The sequence below is a fragment of the Trichechus manatus genome, unplaced genomic scaffold, assembly GCF_000243295.1.
Source record: "Trichechus manatus latirostris isolate Lorelei unplaced genomic scaffold, TriManLat1.0 scaffold00055, whole genome shotgun sequence".
Taxonomy (NCBI): Eukaryota; Metazoa; Chordata; class Mammalia; order Sirenia; family Trichechidae; genus Trichechus; species Trichechus manatus.
This window is the reverse complement of record NW_004443991.1, coordinates 1,777,156-1,795,724: the sequence shown is the minus strand read 5'-3', so window position 1 is coordinate 1,795,724 and position 18,569 is coordinate 1,777,156. Positions and strand designations below refer to the sequence as shown.

At 37.0% G+C, this 18,569-nt stretch overlaps 1 protein-coding gene across 1 annotated transcript in view; it reads left to right on the top strand.

The window, feature by feature from the left end:
* ABI3BP (ABI family member 3 binding protein) overlaps nucleotides 1–18,569 on the top strand; it is a 289,016-nt gene that overhangs the window by 129,653 nt on the left and 140,794 nt on the right. Inside the window, exons 5-6 of the mRNA XM_023732852.1 lie at nucleotides 15,976–16,157; nucleotides 16,876–16,928. Of these exons, the coding sequence (XP_023588620.1) occupies nucleotides 15,976–16,157; nucleotides 16,876–16,928 (235 nt within the window). The remainder of the gene's footprint in view (nucleotides 1–15,975; nucleotides 16,158–16,875; nucleotides 16,929–18,569) is intronic.

Below are 18,569 nucleotides of genomic sequence, written 5' to 3'. Positions count from 1 at the left end.
TTAGGCTGCAGAGGCCATACCCAGCCACTCTCAGCATGCTCTGCTGTCCATCCTACGTACATATGTACATGTGCCTCCCTTACTACATTCTAAGTTCATTCTTGAGGTCATGTGCACTGTCTCATTCGTCTTGCATTAAACAAAATCTAGCATCATGTTTTACAATAGTTCTGAACAAATGTATAAACAAGCAAGTGGAATGTCAAGAAAGCCTTAAAAATGCTCTCACCAACTCATTAAGCCCTTGAACCTCCTCTTCAACGTCTCTCATCCAGAATCCATAACGAGCATCTCCAGGGATGACGACTTAGCATGAAGGTTAAGGGCCCAAATTCTGGTCAGACTGACCTAAATTCAAAACTCTGTTCTATTATTAGCTGAGTGGTCTTGGACAGTGTCTTAGTCATCTAGTGCTGCTATAACAGAAATACGACAAGTGGATAGCTTTAACAAAGAGAAGTTTATTCTCTCACAGTCCAGTAGGCTACAAGTACAAAATTCAGGGCATCAGCTCCAGGGGAACACTTTCTTCATCAGCTCTGGAGGAAGGTCTGAGTCATCCATCTTCCCTTGGTCTGGGAGCTTCTCTGCGCAGGAACATCAGGTCCAAATGATGTGCTCTGCTCCCGGCACTGCTTTCTTGATGGTATGAGGTTCCCATGTGTCTCTGCTCGCTTCTGTCTTTTATATCCCAAAAGAGATTGACCTAAGACACTTGCAAACCTCATCAGTGTAACTGCCACTAATCCATCTTACTAGATCACAGTGATAGAGTTTACAACACATAAGGAAATCACATTAGATTACAGAATGGTACACAATCATACAATACTGGGAATCATGACCCAGCCAAGTTGACAGACATTCTTGGGGGACACAGTTCAATCCATGACAGACAGGCTACCAAAATGCTTTAAGTCTTGTTCTCTTCCTCTGTAAAATGAGGGTAACAATAGTAATATCTAATACAATTGTCAGACTTAAATGAGTGATACATGTAAAATGCTTAACAGTGTCCAGCAACATAAAAATAACATAAAATAACAATAAGAGCTAATGTGTCTGCTACTAATCTTCTTGTTGCTTTTGATATTATTTATTTGATATTATAATTGCCACATCAGAAAAAGAATTTCAGTAGTACTAAAATCACTAGAAACTTCTTTCTTTTATTGAACTTAAATCAATCATCAGTGGGTGAGGTCAAATGAAGAAAGGGAAGTTTGGGAATGGTTGATCCTTTTAAAAATTATAGCCAAAAGTTGAAAGCTGAGACAGTAGCTCTAGGAATAAAGAGGCAAGTATCATGTAGGAAGTATCACGTAGGAAGATATAACTGAACTTGACAACTGATAGGACATAATCTGAAAAGTTGTTCAGGGGGCTCAGAAGTCAACAGAAATGCATATCACAAGAGAAACAGATGGGAGAGAGAAGAAGAGGCATAGACTTTAAGGTAGTTATGAAATTCATAAAAGATTAAGTCATTGGATTTGAACACAGAAAGATTTTACTATAATAAAGATTTTACTACAATAAATTGCAAGGCGTTTCAGGCAGAAGTGGCAAGACAGTGAGAGAAAGTAGTTTACTCTTAAGAAATTTTGTACTAATAAGATAGGGGCAGGGTTCAGAGAAGAGTACTACTTTTGTTTTTGTTTTGGTAGAATGGAAAATATTCAAACAATTTTTAGACTCGGGAAAGAACCTTGAAGAATCAAGAGAAATGTTAGAGGACTACTGAACAAGGAAATGAGAAAAATTACCAAGGGGTTTATTTCTGAGAGGAAAGGAGACACTGCTTCCCCTGAAACCAGAAAAAGGAAAGGAGAGAATGGAGGAAGATACTTTGAGATGAAGGAAGTGGGGGCAGAATTTATATCAGCAGTCGCAATCCAGTAAAGCAAGAGGCAAACACGCTGACAAAGAGGGTGTCGAGAACTATCCTTTGACATGAAGATAGAAAAAATTGTGGAATAGATGTTTAGGAAATGTAATAAAAGTTTTTATTGCATAGAAATAAAAGCATTGTTGAAAAAATGCCAAGAAAGTCCAAAAGGTAGTCAACCATGTATATCAAGCTAGTAGATTATGAGTACTAAATTTATTTTTATGTTTTTCAATTTTTCCATTTGGTATAGTTCACTGCCAGTCATATCATAAATTTTGTTTATGGAGTTTCTACTTTTGTCTTAGGTGTTTTTCTTTTAGAGTAGAATGTCTAGTCTGTTGCTAGAACAAAATTTTAGAAGCAGAACGTATCTCGAATATTGTATACTCCAAGCCCCCTTCTTTTTCTGTCAAGAAAATTGATAGGTAAGTAGATGAAGAGACTTCCCTGAGGTCATCCTACTAGTTTGTAGCGAACTAGTATCCAAGCCAAGCCACTACCTGCCTTCTCCACTACATTTTGAGGACCCATAGACTTGTTTAAACTATAATAACAATTACTGTCATTATTGAGACTATGAGTGAAGGTCAAGCACAGAATAACTCCAATTAAACCAACCACAGCTTCAACAGGTTCTTACTATTTAATTAGGATATGAGATGCTCTTCAAGTCCAAACTGCTAGAGGCAGGCTTTTCAGAGGTCTGATCTGATGACATTCACAGGCTGCTAACTGTATTTAAAACAGACATTTCCTTTATGTACCTGTGCCCAAATTTAATCATCTACAGAGCAAGGTGAAATCAGTGTTTGATCCTGGAAGACCTCAGACCATAACAAGAAAACCTTGACTGTATGTTATAATAGATACACAATAAAGCAAAAAATAAAAGCCTTAAACAATGCTACATGCTGCTTCCTTTTATTCTTCTTCCATTCTGACTGATTTTACCCATGTATTTTTATCTTCTTTATGCCAAGCACTGTAGTAGAAAAACAATCCAAAAGGCTTGGATTACGAGTCACATTTGCCCCAGCTCTGTCACTGATTATCACACTTCAGATACTTCTCAGACTCTCTTGCATTCTATTTTTTTAATAGATTTCATTTTTTAGCGCAGTTTTAGGTTTACAGAGAAATTGCACCTTTCAAAGAATTCCCATATACTGCCCCCAGCACAGTTCCCCCTATTATTAACACCTTGCATTAGTGTGATGAATTTGTTACAACTGATGAACAAATATGTATTGTTATTATTGTGTTGCATAGCTCTATGGGTTCTGATGAATGCATAATGTCATGTGTCCACCACTGCAGTATTATACAGACTAGTTTCACTGCCTTTTAAATACCCAATGCTCCACCTATTCATCCCTCCCCCAATTCACTGATTGGTTTTTGTTTTGTTTTGTTTTGTTTTTTTTTCTTTCTCTGCAGTTTTGTCTTTTTCAGAATGTCATTTAGTTGAAATCACACAGTATATAGCCTTTTCAGACTGGCTTATTTCACTTAGCAATATGCTTTCAAGTTTCCTCCATGTTTTTTCATGGCTTGATAGCTCATTTATTTTTATAATTGAATAATATTCTATCATATGGTTGTACTACAGTTTGTTTACCTATTCACCCACTGAAGAACATCTTGGTTGCTTCCAATTTGGGGCAATTATGATTAAAGTATCTATAAAAATTTGCATGCAGGTTTTTGTGTAGATATAAATTGTCAACTCATTTGAGTAAATATCTGGAAGCATGATTACTAGATCATATAGTAAATCTATGCTTGTAAGAACCGCCAAACTATCTTCCAAAGTAGCTATACTATTTTGCATTCCCACTAGTAATGAATGAACATTCCTGTTGCTCCACATCCCTGCTAGCATTTGATGTTGTCAGTGTTTTGAATTTCAGTCATTCTAATAGGTATGTTTTCAGTTATAATTCCCTGATGACATATGATGTTGAGCATTTTTTCATAATGCTTATTTCGCATATGTGTATTTTCTTTGATAAGGTGATTGTTAAGATATTTTGCCCATTTTATAATTGGGTTGTTTGTTTTCTTATTGTTGAGTTTTAAGAGTTTTTTGCATATTTCGGGTACAAGTCCTTTATCAGACATGTTTTGCAAATATTTTCTCCTAGTCTGTGGCTTGTCTTTTTATTCTCTTTACAATGTCTTTTGCAAAACTGAAGTGTTTAATTTTAATGAAGTCCAACTTACCCTTTTCCTTTCATGGATCATGCTTTTGGTTTTGTATCTATCATCTAGATTTTCTCCTATGTTATTTCTAGAAGTGTTTCAGTTTTTGCAGTTTACATTTAGATCTGTGATCCATTTTGAGTTAATTTTCATGAGAGGTGCAAGATCTGTGTCGGAATCCTTCTTCTTCTTCTTCTTTTTTAAATGTAGGTGTCCTGTTATCCTAGCACCATTTGCTGAAAAGACCATCCTCCATTTATGTGCCTTTGCTCCTCTGTCAAAGACCAGGTGACTAAACTTCTCTGGGCCTGTTTCTAGGCCCTCTATTCTGTTCCACTCTATTTATCAGTTTTTTTGCCAAAGCCACACTGTATTGATTACTGTAGCTTTATAGTAAGTCTTGAAATTGGATAGTGTCTATCTTCTGGCTTTTGTTATTTTTCAGTATTGAGTTGACTATTTTGGGTCTTTTGCTTTTTCATATAAATTTTAAAATTAGTTTATTTATAGCCACAAAATCACTTGCTGAGATTTGTATTGTGATTACATTGAATCTGTAGATCAAGTTAATAAGAAATGACATCTTAATAATATTGAATCTATCTATGAGCATGGTATATCTCTCTACTTATTTAGATCTTCTTTGATGTCTTTCATCAGAGTTTTGTACTTTTCCTTATGTAGATCTTGTACATATTTTATTAGATTTATATCTAAGTAATTTATTTGGGGGGGCTAATGTAAATAATGTGATATTTTTAATTTTAAATTCCAATTGTTCAATGTGGGTATATAGCGAAGCAATTGACTTTTGTATATTTCCTTTGTATCCTGCAACCTTGCTTGTTAGTTTTAGGAGGATTTTTGGTTTTGTTTTTTATTTCGCTGGGATTTTCTACAAAGACAATCATATCATCTGCCAACAAGGACAGTTTATTTCTTCTTCTCCATCTGCATTCCTTTCATTTCCTTTTCTTGTCTTATTATATTACATTAGTATGACATTGAATAGGAGTGGTAGAGAGGACATCATTGTCTCATTCCTCATTTTAGGGGAAAAACATCTACTTTCTCACCACTAAGTATGATGTTAGCTGTAGGGTTTTTTTAGATATTCTTTGTTAAGTTGAGGAAGTTCCCCTATAGTCCTAGTTTGCTAAGAACTTTAATCATTAATGGGTGTTGAATTTTGTCCAATGTTTCTTTTGTGCCTATTGATATGATCGTATGATTTTTCTTGTTTAGCCTGTTTATGTGATGAGTTACACAAATCGATTTTTGAATGTTGAACCAGCTTTGCATACCTGGAATAAGTCCCGCTTGGTCATGATGAATATTCTTTTTATACACTGTTGGATTCTCTTTGCTAATATTTTGTTGAGGATTTTTACATCTATATTCAGGAGAGATATTTGTCTGTAGTTTTCACTTTTTGTTACATATTTGTCTGGTTTTGGTTTTAGGATAATACTGGCCTCATAAAATGAGCCAGAAGTATTCTTTCTGATTTTTTTCTCTGGAAGAGATTGTGGAGAAATGGTATCATTTCTTCTTTAAATGTTTCTTAGGATTCCCCAGTGACTATCTGGGCCTGATGCTTTCTGTTTTAGAAAGTTATTAATTGTTGATTCAATTTTTTTAGTAGATATAGCCTGTTCAGATTATCTATTTCTCCCTGTGTGAGTTTTGTAGATTGTCTCCATTTCATCTAAGTTATCAAATTTGTGGGTGTAGGTTGTTCATAGTACTTTAATATCCATGGGGATCAGTTGTAATGATGTCTCTTTTATTTCTGATATTAGGAATTTGTGTCTTCTCTTTTTCTTGGTTAGCCTGGTTACAGGTTTATCAATTTTATTGATATTTTCAAATAACTAACTTTTGGTTTTGTTGATTTTCTATTTTCAAATTTCAATGATTTCTGTTCTAATTTTTTTTAAATTTCTTTTCTACTGATTACCTTGGATTTAATTTGCCCTTCTTTTGGGGGTCTGCTGAGGTAGAAGCTTAGAGTCTTGATTTTAGATCTTCTTTTTTAATATGTTTATTTAATGCTATAAGTTTACTGCTCAGCACTGCTTCTACTGAATCCCAAAAATTTTGATAAGTTGTATTTTCACTTGCATATAGTTCAAAATAATTTTTTAATTTGTCTTGTTATGTCTTCTTCAACATGTGTTATTTAACAGTATGTTTTTGTTTTGTTTATAAATTTTATTATGGGTTAGGTGAAATTTTACAGCTCAAGTTAGTTTCTCATTCAAAAATTTATACACATATTGTTTTGTGATATTGGTCGCAATCCACAATGTGACAACACTCTCACCCTTTTCACCTCAGGTCCCCTGTGTCCATTTGTCCACTTCTGTCCCTTCCTATATTCTTGTCTTGCTTTTGGGCAGGAGTTGCCCATTTGATCTTGTATATTTGATTAAAGTAAAAAATGTGTTCCTTATGTGTGTTATTGTTTGTTTTATAGGCCTATCTAACCTTTGTCTGAAATGTGGGCTTTGGAAGTGGTTTCAGTTCTTCGTTAGCAGAGTGTCTGGGGGCCATAGTCGCAGGGGTTCCTCTAGTCTCTGTCAGACCAGTAAGTCTAGTCTTTTTTCGTGAATTTGAATTTTTCTCCTACTTTGTCTGGGACTCTCTGTTGTGATCCCTATCAGAGCAGTCGGTGGTGGTAGCCAGGCATCATCTAGTTCTTCTGGGCTCTGGTTGGTGGACGCTCTGGTTCATGTGGTCCTTTAGTCCTTTGAACTAATATTTTCCTTGTATCTTTGGTTTTCTTCATTCTCCTTTGCTCCGGACAGGATGTGATCAATATATATATATACCTTAGATGACTGCTCACAAGCTTTTAAGACCCCAGACACTACTCACCAAGGTAGGATGTAAAACATTTTCTTTATGAACTATGTTATGCCAGTTGACCTAGATGTACCCCGAGACTTGGGTCCCCAGACCCCAGCCCCAGTAACTCCGTCCCTCAAGGTGTTTAGATATATCTAGGAAACTTCTATGCCTTTGTTTTTGTCAAGTTGTACTGACTTCCCCAATATTATGTGTTGTCTTTCCTTTCACCAATATTGACAACTATCTACTGTCTGGTTAATGACATCCCTCCCCTTCCTTCCCTACCCTTGTAACCATCAAAGAATGTTTTTTTCTTTGTATACATCTTTTCTTGAATTCTTATAATAGTGGTCTTATACAATATTTGTGCTTTTGTGATTGACTTATTTCACTCAGTCTAATGCCATCCAGATTCATCCATGTTGTGAGATGTTTTGGGGATTCATCATTGTCCTTTATTGGTGTATAGTATTCCATTGTACTTATGTACCATAATGTTTTTACCCATTCATCTGTAGATGAGCATTTAGGTTGTTTCCATTTTTTTGCTTTTGTGAATAGCGCTGTAATGAACATGGGTGTGCATATGTCTATTCATGTGATGGCTCTTATTTTTATAGGCTCTATTCCTAGAAGAGGGATTGTGGATTGTATGATATTTATATTTCTAGCTTTTTAAGGAAGCCATATGCTTTTCCAAAGTGGTATGGATCGTGTTTTATTTTTTTACAGATGGACATCCAGCTATGCCAGCACCATTTGTTAAAGAGACTGTCTTTTCCCCATCATTTGGAATGATGTTGGCTGTTGGTTTTGTATAAATGCCTTTATTATGTAGAAGAATTTCCCTTCTATTCCTATTTTGCTGAGAGTTTTTATCAGGAATAAGTGTTGAACTTAGTCAAAAGCCTTTTCTGTGTCTATTGAGATGATCATGTTATTCTTTTCTTTGGTTTTGTTTATGTGGTGGATTAACACTGATTGCTTTTCTATGTTGAACCATCCTGGCATATCTGGTATGAATCCCACTTGGTCATGGTGTTTTATTTTTTTGATATGCTGTTGAATTCTATTGGCTAGAATGTTGTTGAGAATTTTTGCATCTATTTTCATGAGGGATATTGGTCTGTAGTTTTTTTTTGTGATGTCTTTTCCTGGCTTTGGTATTAGGGTTATGCTGGCTCTGTGGAATGAATTTGGGAGTATCCCTACCTTCCCTATGCTCTGAAATAATTTAAGTAGTACTGGTGTGAGCTCTTCTCTAAATGTTTGGTAAAATTCTCCAGTGAAGCCATCTGGGCCAGGGGTTTTTTTCTGTTGTTGTTGTTGGGAGGTTTTTTTATTACCTCTTCAATGTTTTCTTCTGTTATGGGTCTGTTCAGGTTTTCTACCTCAGTTTGTGTTAGTTTAGGTAGGTAGTGTGTTTCTAGAAGTTTGTCCATTTCCTCTAGATTTTCAAATTTGTTGGAGTACAGTTTTTCATAGTAATCTATTATGATCCTTTTTATTTCAGTTGAGTGTGGTGTGATATTACCCATCTCATTTCTTATTCAGGTTATTTGCTTCCATTCTTGTTTTTCTTTTGTCAGTTTGGCCAATGGTTTGTTGATTTTGTTGATCTTTTCAAAACAAACAACTTTTGGTCTTGTGATTCTTTCTATTGTTTTACTATTCTCTATTTCATTTATTTCTGCTCTAATCTTTATTATTTCCTAATCTTTATTAGTGCCTGTGGGCTTCTTTTCCTGCTCTCTTTCTATTTGTTCGAGATGTAGGGTTAATGTTTTGATTTTGGCCCTTTCTTCTTTTTTGATGTGTGCATTTGCTGGTATAAATTGACTTTTTTTTTTTTTTTTTTAGAATTCCCTATCTGGATTGATATCTGGTTGATCTGTCCTGTTCCTAGTATTGGATGGTTGTCTGATGTTGTTGATTCTCTAACCGGAGGACCCCCTTTAATATTTCTTGTAATTTTTGTTTGCTTTTTACATATTCCCTTAATTTCTGTTTATCTAGAAACAACCTAATTTTTCCATCATATTTGAAGGACAATTTTGCTGCATACCTAATTCTTGACTGGCAATTTTTTTTCCTTCAAAGCTTTATATATGTTATCACATTGCTTTCTTGCCTACATGGTTTCTGCTGAGTAATCAGAGCTTAGTCTTATTGTTTCTGCTTTGTAGGTGACTTTTCATTTATCCCTAGCTGCTCTCAGGGTTCTTTCTTTGTCTTTGGTTTTGGCAAGTTTGATTATGATATGTCTTTTTGACTTTCTTTTGGCATCTATCCTATATAGACCTGTTGAGCTTCTTGGATAATTATTTTCTCAGTCTTGCATGATATTAGATAATTTTTTTTGCCAGCTAATCTTCAACAATTCTCTCTGTGTTTTCTGTTATCCACTTCTGTTCTGGAACTCCGATCACTCATAGGTTTTTCCTCTTGATAGTATCTCACATAATTTTTAGCCTTTGTTCATTTTTTTTCTGATTTTTCCTCAAACAAATTGATGTCCAGTGATTTATCTTCAGTCTTTCTTTTTCTGACTTCCATTGTCTCAATTCTGCTAAGACCTTCAATTGAGTTGTCTAATTCTGAAATTTTATTGTTGATCTTTTGAGTTTCTAGTTGTGTTTTTGTTTGGTTTCTAGGAGTCTATTTATTCTGTCTTTTTGTTCTTGTATTGTTTTCTGAATTCTTCTATTGCTTTGTTTGTGTGTTCCTTGGTTTTGTCTATGTTCTCCCTGGTCTCCTTCTTGATCTCTTGGGGATTGCTTTATATTAGTTTTTTGAATTCTTTATTGTTGCCTTATCTTCCTCCAGAATGTTTTCTGGTTCTTTATTTTGGTTACTTGCTGGAGCTGTCTTGTCCTGCTTCTTTATGTGATTTCATATTGACTGTTGTCTCCAAGGCATCAAGAAGCTATTATATTTATTTATTTATTTATTGTGTGCTTGTTTGCTGCATCCTGAATTTTTGTTTTGTTTTGTTATATCCAAGTAGGCTGGGTGTGTGCTACTCTGGTCACTCATCTGGCCACACTGAAGCTCTCACCTCCTGTCTCCAGGTAGATGGAGCAGCTACTAGGTGTGTGAGCTCAGGACTCTGCTCACTGCTCTTGTGGGGCTGCTGAGGATGTAGGTGGTGTTTTTGGAGAAGTGATGTATCTGTCCTGCTGTTCACCTGGCTGTGGGTGCAGGGAGTGTTCTCTCTGGTCATTGGGTTTGGTGTTGTGTGTGTGCTCTGCCACTTGCCAGATGGTCAAGGTGAAGGTGCCTGGGTCATCAGTCACTGAATGTGTGGTATAGAGACTTGTCTGCAGTCCTGGGCAGGCGGGGCTACATGGGGGTGTTCAGAGCAGGCACAGGTCCCTGATTGCAGTGGGGAGCAATGCAGGGGAGAAGGCAGGGGTCTGTTGGCTGTCCCCAGGTGCCTGCATTGAGGGTGTGCCCCTGCCCACTACAGGACGTAATGAGGGAGGTAGAGCAGCTGATCCTTGGGTGCCCAGTGCCATTGGCTGGAGGGATTGGGGAACGTCACTGATTATCAGGCCCCCATCATGGGTGGCTGGACGTAGTGGTTAGTGCCACTGGCCCTCAGGCCCCCGGTGTGGTGTAGATGGTTGAGGCTCCTCCTTAGGGAGCGGGAGGGTATGAATGCCATAGGTCTGCAGGTCCCACTTGGCTGCTTCAGGTGAAAATGGGCTTCAGCTGTGAACCCTGCCCACTTTGTCCTAATAAGGGCATGCTGTGCCAGGTTGGCCAGCAAGGCACTGGTGCAGGTGATAGAGGGGTGAAGGGTCCTGTAAGTCCATGGAGCCTCTATGCCAGTGGCTGGGCTAAGGGGCAGGTGCCTTGAACCAAGCTGAGAGCCACAGGGATAAGGGGCGGGGCAGTGTTGAATATCACAGATCCCCACTTGGCTGTTGCTGATGAAAATGGGCTTCATCTGGGAACTCTGCCCTCCTTATGCCATTGTGTATGTGTTTTGCTAATTCATCCAGCAAGGCACTGGTGCAGGTGATTGGAAAGGGGGAGGGTGCTGCAAGTTCGTGGACACCCTGTGCCAGTGACTGGGCAAAGGGGCAGGTGCCTCTGGACTGGGGCTCTGAGTTCCCGCCTTAGGGAGTGTGATGGTGTTGAATGTCACTGGACTGGTGTCAGAACGGTAAGGGGGATGGACAAGGGGGAGAGAGTGCTCCTTGGACCATGGAGCTTCGGTGGGGGATACTGTGGTACGTCTGGTGGGTTGGGAGCATGCGCTTAACTTTCACAGGCCTGGTGTCACTCCTGTTTGATTATGGAAATGCATGCAGAGTTGCTCCTGCTTAGCTGCACCAGATGTGGTGGATTTGGGCTTGGGATGCTGCTGCTTGCCTCAATATATCTGTGCTGGGCAGGTTCAGCAAGCAGGATGCCACTGATCTGGTGATTTGTAAGTCACTATTTCCACTGTTTTTGAATTATCTCTCCTTCCATGTGTTGCTCAGTCTGATTCTTCAGCTTTGTCTTTGATTCTTAGGGTTCCTAGATTATCACATATATATGATTCACTTGCTTTTTCAGGTCTGTGTTGTAAGAGGGATGACATGAGGCTTCTGACTATTCCACCGTCTTATCCCTGCCTCTCCTAGGAGTATGTTCTTTAATCTCCAAGTATTCTGAGATTTTTCAGCTGTCTTTCTGTTACTTATTTCTAGTTTAATTCCATTGTGGTCTTACAGCATACTTTGTATGCTTTCTATTCTTTTAAGTTAAAGATGTATTTTATGGTCCAGGATGTGGTCTATCTTTGTGGATGTTCCATGTGAGCTTGAGAAGAATGTATATTCTGATGTTGAGTAACCAAAAACCAAACCTGTTGACATCTAGTTGATTCCAACTCATAGCAACCCTACAGGAGAGAGTAGAACTGCCCTATAGAGTTTCCAAGGAGTGGCTGGTGGATTTGAACTTCCAACCTTTTGGTTAGCAGCCATAGCTCTTAACCACTGCACCACCATGGCTCCGATGTTGAGTAAAGTATTCTATAAATGTCAGCTAGATCCAGTGGATGGATGCTGCTGTTTGGTTAAACTGTATCATTACTGATTTTCTGTCTGCTGGATCTGTCAATTACTGATAGAGGGATGTTGAAGTCTCCAACTCTAACAGTGGATTTATCTATCTCTTATTTTAATTCTATCAGATTTTCTCTCACATATTTTGATGCTCTATTGTTAGTTGCATACATATTAAGGATTGCCATGCCTTCTTGGACAGTTGACCCCATTATCATTACACAATGACCCTCTTCATCCCTGATAATTTTCCTTGCTCTGGTATCTGCTTTTCTGAAATTAATATAGGTACTCCAGCTTTCATTTGATTAGTGTTCACATGGTATATCTTTCTCCATCCCTTTACTTGTGGTCTATCTGTGTCTTTATACTTAAAGTGGGTTTGTTGTAGACAATAGTTTCATCTTGTTTTTTCATCCGCTCTTCTTCAGACACTTTTTTTGCCTTTTGTTATGCCTTGTAATTTTTTGTTGAAAGTGAGACATGATATATCAGGTAATAGAAATTGAGGTAAATAGGCCTTTAATTTTAGGTTTTATGTTTATCTGGCTAGAAGTTAGGCTGTTTCTACTATTTGCAGTAGCTGTAGGTGTATGAGGCTAAAATTTCCTCTGATTTCCCTGTTTTTAATCCACCCTGTTGTCATTGGGTTTCCCTAAAGACTTTGTAAATAAGATCTGAAACTTGCAGTTCTTTTAGTTGTTACCTCCTGTTATTTACACTCCAAGCTAGTCCACACTAAGCTTCCAGCAATTTGTCAATCACAGTTTAAGTGTTCTTACACTTGGCCCTAGTGGAGGGCTTCTGCACTGGCAGGGTATGATATTCTGTATTCACCTCTCTTTCTAGTTTTTGGGGTGATTTGCCTTGTGATGTCAATTCTCTGATGGATTTAAGAAGAGTTTTTTTTCAGTTTTTTCTTTTGGTAGAATGGGAGTGATGACTTTCAAGCAGTTTATATGTTGGAGCAGAAACTGAATTTCTTCCTTTTCTTCTGTAATAATTTTTGCTCTGCTCATCTCAGAGTTTATTGTATGGATAAGTGTAAATAAATAAATAAAATTTAAGCTCTCTGCAAATGTACACTGCAAACATTTATTATATTTTGCCTCAGTTGGCATTGGTTCTATGAGAAGGGTGGGTTTTGGTAATAAAGCCTTATGTGTGGACATGTTACAAAATATAATCGTAGGCCTAGTAGCTACAGTAGCTTAAATTATTATTTTTGATGATTGAGTCATCCCCATTTTACAGTCATTATGTTCTAATTAAAAAATGAACTTATGTGTACAAATATTTATGGAACACTTACTGTGTGCTAGATTGTAAAGCACTATTTATAGTAAGGCCTATATTTTGCTTTAAAATCAAGGAATATTTACATTTCTACTTTAAGTATAGCTAAGTGGTTTTATTATCTCCTGTGAAATTTAGAATTTGCTTACATTATACAATGTCAATTAAGACACTGTCAACAAGGGTAAACCTGACAGAAGGAGAGGAGAAGGGCTAGTTGCCTGCATTATTTATTTTTCTTGAGAAACTTGGTACAAAAGAGGGTATTTTAAATGACTTTGCAATCAAAGCAGAAAAAAAACTTAGAGGCTTTTTTTTCTGTAACATGTGGGTAAGTTTCTGTTTTTAAAAAAGAACAGAACATTTCTGTCCCATTTTATTTATAAGAAACGATGTGGAATCAAGTTTATTGGAAATCCTTGAATCTGGCTTTGGTAGTTCTGTTAGCAGTCGGCCCCCTGGATCATTCAAGCAATTCAGGGCTTCAGAAATGTATCCAGATTAAAGATGCATAATTATGGTAGCCCATCTAGTCTGATTTTAGCTTCCCAGCATTTCTGTAAATTCCTGTAAGAACCAGAGGGAGGTGGGGGGCGCGGGGAGAAAACAACAATTTCATTTAGCATACTTGTCAAGAAACGTGTTTCATAAATCTCTGTTGATGTTTTGACTCACAAGACACAAAGGATTTGTATTTTATAACGTTTGTTACCAGTAGCAGTTAGTGTTTTGGCTGGAACGGCCTCCTTCACTCCTTCTGCCTTGCTACTTTGGAATGGAAGGATGGAGACATGAGTGAAGCTTCTACTAGAAGGAAGCAAGTTAAGGAATGATAGCAAGCATTTAAATGGTTCATGACTACTGAGAAAGTAGACTGCATATGCAAATAAATCCCCTCTCTCTGTACTTAATAAACTATAACCGTCTTGTCAGGATTGGCTTCATAGGCGTATAACCTGTGAAATTGCGCCGGTCCTGCACTTAGAAGGGATCATGCTTGGTTTAGTCTTTTGCTCTTGCTGTCTTGAAATACTTAATAATTTTCAAACAAGGAGCCCTTTTACATTTTGCACTGAACCCTGCAAATTATGTAGCTGGTACTGCCCCTCACTTCCAGAGATTCTGGGTAATTGTTTTGTATCATCAAAAACTATGTCTGACACTTACAGGGTGCCCAGTAAATGTTTGTATCATGAGTAGTAAATGAATGACTTTTTAAAACTTTAAATATAAGCAGTTGACCTGAAATTTAGTCTGATTTTTCTAGCATAAGGTATGGGGGAGAGGTACTAAATATTTCCGTCATCAGACACAACAGCTGTTAGTTTATTTAAAAATAGACAGCAGATAAAGTTTAACTATCTGTGGACCCCACCTCCTCAGAGAGAGCTGAGCCACTATCATAAATAATAGATTCTTCCAGCATTTGGTATACCTTTGTAATGCCAGGAATAATATATGGTATCATATTATCATATCAGGAAATCCTGGTGGCGTAGTGGTTAAGAGCTACGGCTGCTAACCAAAAGGCTGGCAGTTCGAATCCACCAGCTGCTTCTTGGAAATCCTATGGGGCAGTTTTACTCTGTCCTGTAGAGTCGCTATGAGTCGGAATCGATTTGATGGCAACGAGTTTGATTTTTTTTTTTTGGGGGGGGGCATTATTATCATATCATATATCATTTTCACTGACTATCTTGTTTATAAAATTATCCATATTGATACATGTAGCTCTAGTGTATTCATTCTCATTACTTAACAGCAGTAGTGAATCTCCTTTCCTGATCTGCCACCCCACTTCCCCTTTCTCTGAAGCTGCTTAGAGACAAATGAGTTTAAGTTCTGGCTCTGTTACCTACTAGCTGGGTGACATTGGGCAAGTTAAGTGATCTTTCTGAAAATCAATTTTCACGTTTGTAATGGGATTAATAATTTTTACGACTGAAAATATTTTTGTCACAAGTAAATGAAATAATATATATAAAGTCTAACATTTGGTAAAAGTGCAGAAAAAATAATGGGAATTATCATTATTTTGACATACATAGAATCTGAGTGTAATAAAACCTTAAACAAATATGTGACAGTGATCTCATGTTTGCATTTTTCTTATTACACCTTATTACCCCCTTAGTTGGGCTGTTGGTCTTGATTCTTTTTTATAAAGAAAAATTCACCCTCAAATGCAAGGTCCTGCATGCATCTTTGAGTTCCTCTTTTACAAAATTGAACAAAATGATCTGTAACGTGCCGTCCACGAAGTTAAAAGGCTTCAATCCCACAAAATTATGAAAATAGTTATGAAACTATAAATATTAAGTATTTATAAAATTATGCCTGTGTCCTACTTTATGTATAATTTGAGAAAAAATGAATATCTAGTGTTTTCTAGCTTTCAATTTGCAAAGTAGCAAATGTTAGAACTGAGAGGTCTGGGATTCTGTCAGACCATAGCTGTGCTGCTGCACAGATCCCTAACTTGCAATTAGAAATTTAAAGCTAAAGTACAGATTGAGCTAATTTTGTTTTTCATTTTCTCTGCATGTTTTTAAAAACTTTGAATGGAAGTCAATATTAAATACGCTCGTCTGAGTAGATGGAAGTCAGGGATGCACTGAGAAACTTGAAATAACATTCTGAATCTTGCATTATATTTTGATTATTCAACAGATTTTATACAATTCGCTACAGAGAAAAGGATAAGGAAAAGAAATGGGTTTTTCAACTCTGTCCATCCACTGAAACAATTGTGGAAAATCTAAAGCCCAACACAGTTTATGAATTTGGAGTGAAAGACAATGTGGATGGTGGAATCTGGAGTAAGATTTTCAATCACAAGACTATTGTTGGAAGTAAGTACTTGGAAATATTTGTTTCAATACACTTTCTATAAACCCGTTAAAAAGCAAACCTGTTGCCATCAAGTCAATTCCGACCCATAAGGACCCTATAGGACTGGGTAGAACTGCCCCATAGGGTTCCAAGGAGCAGCTGGTGGATTCGAACTGCCGACCTTTTGGTTAGCAGCCAAGCTCTTAACTACTGCGCCACCAGGGCTCCAAACTTTCTATAAGTGTTGTCAATTATTTTAAGAGTTGTGTAACAAGATGTAAGTGATTCACATGTTCTGGTACTAGAGAAAATTCAAAAATCAATAAAACTCAATAGAGTATTGATATTTCAAAATCACCAGGGCAAATTTGTTTATTTTTTTTTTTTTATGTATAAGTGATGAACTAATATTTGATGCATTGATAACAAATCATGGGCCATTTAGTATTTTAAATCCTATTCCTGACCTTGCACCAAAGAAACAAACATTTGTGCAAATGTTCTGAATGGAAAGCTGGGCCCAGTAGAAGTGAAGGTAAAAAGGCATTAGAGAGCCCTGGGCTTCCTTCTTGATAATCCTTCATTTGAGTTTCATTGGAATCAGTGTTTGAAGGGATGAGAAAGAAAATAATATGTCCAAATTAGAGAAGGAGTGGTAGTTGTCTTTATAATGATAACTTAGAATTATTCAGGAGCAAGAATATTGAAAATAATGTCATATTCCTCCTGTTTTGTCAGGTAAAAAAGTAAATGGGAAAATCCAAAGTACCTATGATCAAGTCAACAAAGTGGTATGTACTTGTTTATTTTCAGAATCTTTAAAAAAATAGTGTGCGCATTGTATTTTTATTTAAGTAAGGAAATGGTCCTATTACAATATACTGAAACTTTGGATTAACTGACTAGCTATGGGGTGTTGGATGAAATACCTAATGTTTTAGGAATTAGTTTCTTAATCTGAGAAAAGGGGGTAAAAGTATGAAAACAAATCATCTTTGATTTGTCTAAAGTTCTAAAACTCTGATATTTGATATGGTTATTTTAGTGTTTCAATATTCTAGGTATTTTGAGGTTATGCTTACTGTTCTTTAATATACCATGTTTCAAGAATGAATTGCTACCATGCTCTAATTCCATTGTTGTTATTGTGTGCTATTGAGTCAATTCGGACCTTACAGCTCAAATGTTTCCTATTTCCTATCACTTTCTACTCAAAAGAGTCACCCTTTTCAAAATGATGAAGCAATTGGTTTGGTTATTTATCATGCCCAGCCTTTATTAAATTCAGCAAATAGTTGTATATTTTATATTAGGTAATTTTCCCTCAATCCGGACACTTTTTCTCTCCCATCCCTGGGACTCAGCCCCCTGTGCTCTCTTGCCGTGCACTTTTCAAAATCTGGTCTCAGGAAGCATCATTAATTATGTACTACCTAGAATAAATATAGGAGGCAGTGGTAGAATTCTCTCCTAACATGTGGGAGACCCTGGTTCAATTCCTGGCTAACGCACCTCATATACAGTCACCACCTGTCTGTCAGTGGAGGCTTATATGTGGCTTTGATGCTGAACGGATTTCAGCAGAGCTTCCTGACTATGACTGAGAAGAAATGCCTGGTGATCTACACAAGTAACATGCGCCTTCTACATTCGTTTGCCAGCTGCGCCCTCCCCCTTGAGGTATTTTCGTAAGTGCTGCTATGCCAATATTTTTTTTACATGTTGCTGTAAAAAAAAATTAGCATAGCACACTTATGAAAATACCTCACGGGAGGAGGACGCGGTTGACAAACAAATGTAGAAGCCACATGTTATTTATGTAAAAATACTGTATTTCCAAAAAATCAGCCAGTGAAAACCGCATGGATCACAACAGTCTGATCCTTTGTGCATGGGGTTGCTATGAGTCAGGGGCTGAGATGGCAGTTAACAGCAATGACAACCGTGTAAATACAAGACATTGTTATAGTCATCAGAGAGGTGTTTGCATTTTAAATCACATGTCTACCTATAAAACGAAGCAAGTTATGCTACTGAGCAGGTGGAGGAGGCACTTTGGTGAGAAGGAGGGAATTTGGTGCTGGCTTTGATCACTAAGTATTTGGAAGTGTCCATCCAGGAAATAGCCTGTGGTCAAGTGAGCGTGTGGAGCCTGTGTTTGTAATTGCGTATTTGCTCTATTCAGTGTATGCATGATGTATGTGGATGGATAGCTTTTGTTTGTCTAATTAAATAATCCATAAATATACCATTGATCATGTAGCCCAGTTTGAAAAGAAAGTAGAACATACTTCACTGGGATTTTAAAAGATCAGTTTTTTTCAGTGATAGTAAATGGGCTCGAATAAAATAAAAATGACTGAGATTGAATCCTGATGAGGTAAATGTTTCTGTTATTTGAATTGGCAGAAAAGTGTGACATTGTGAAATTA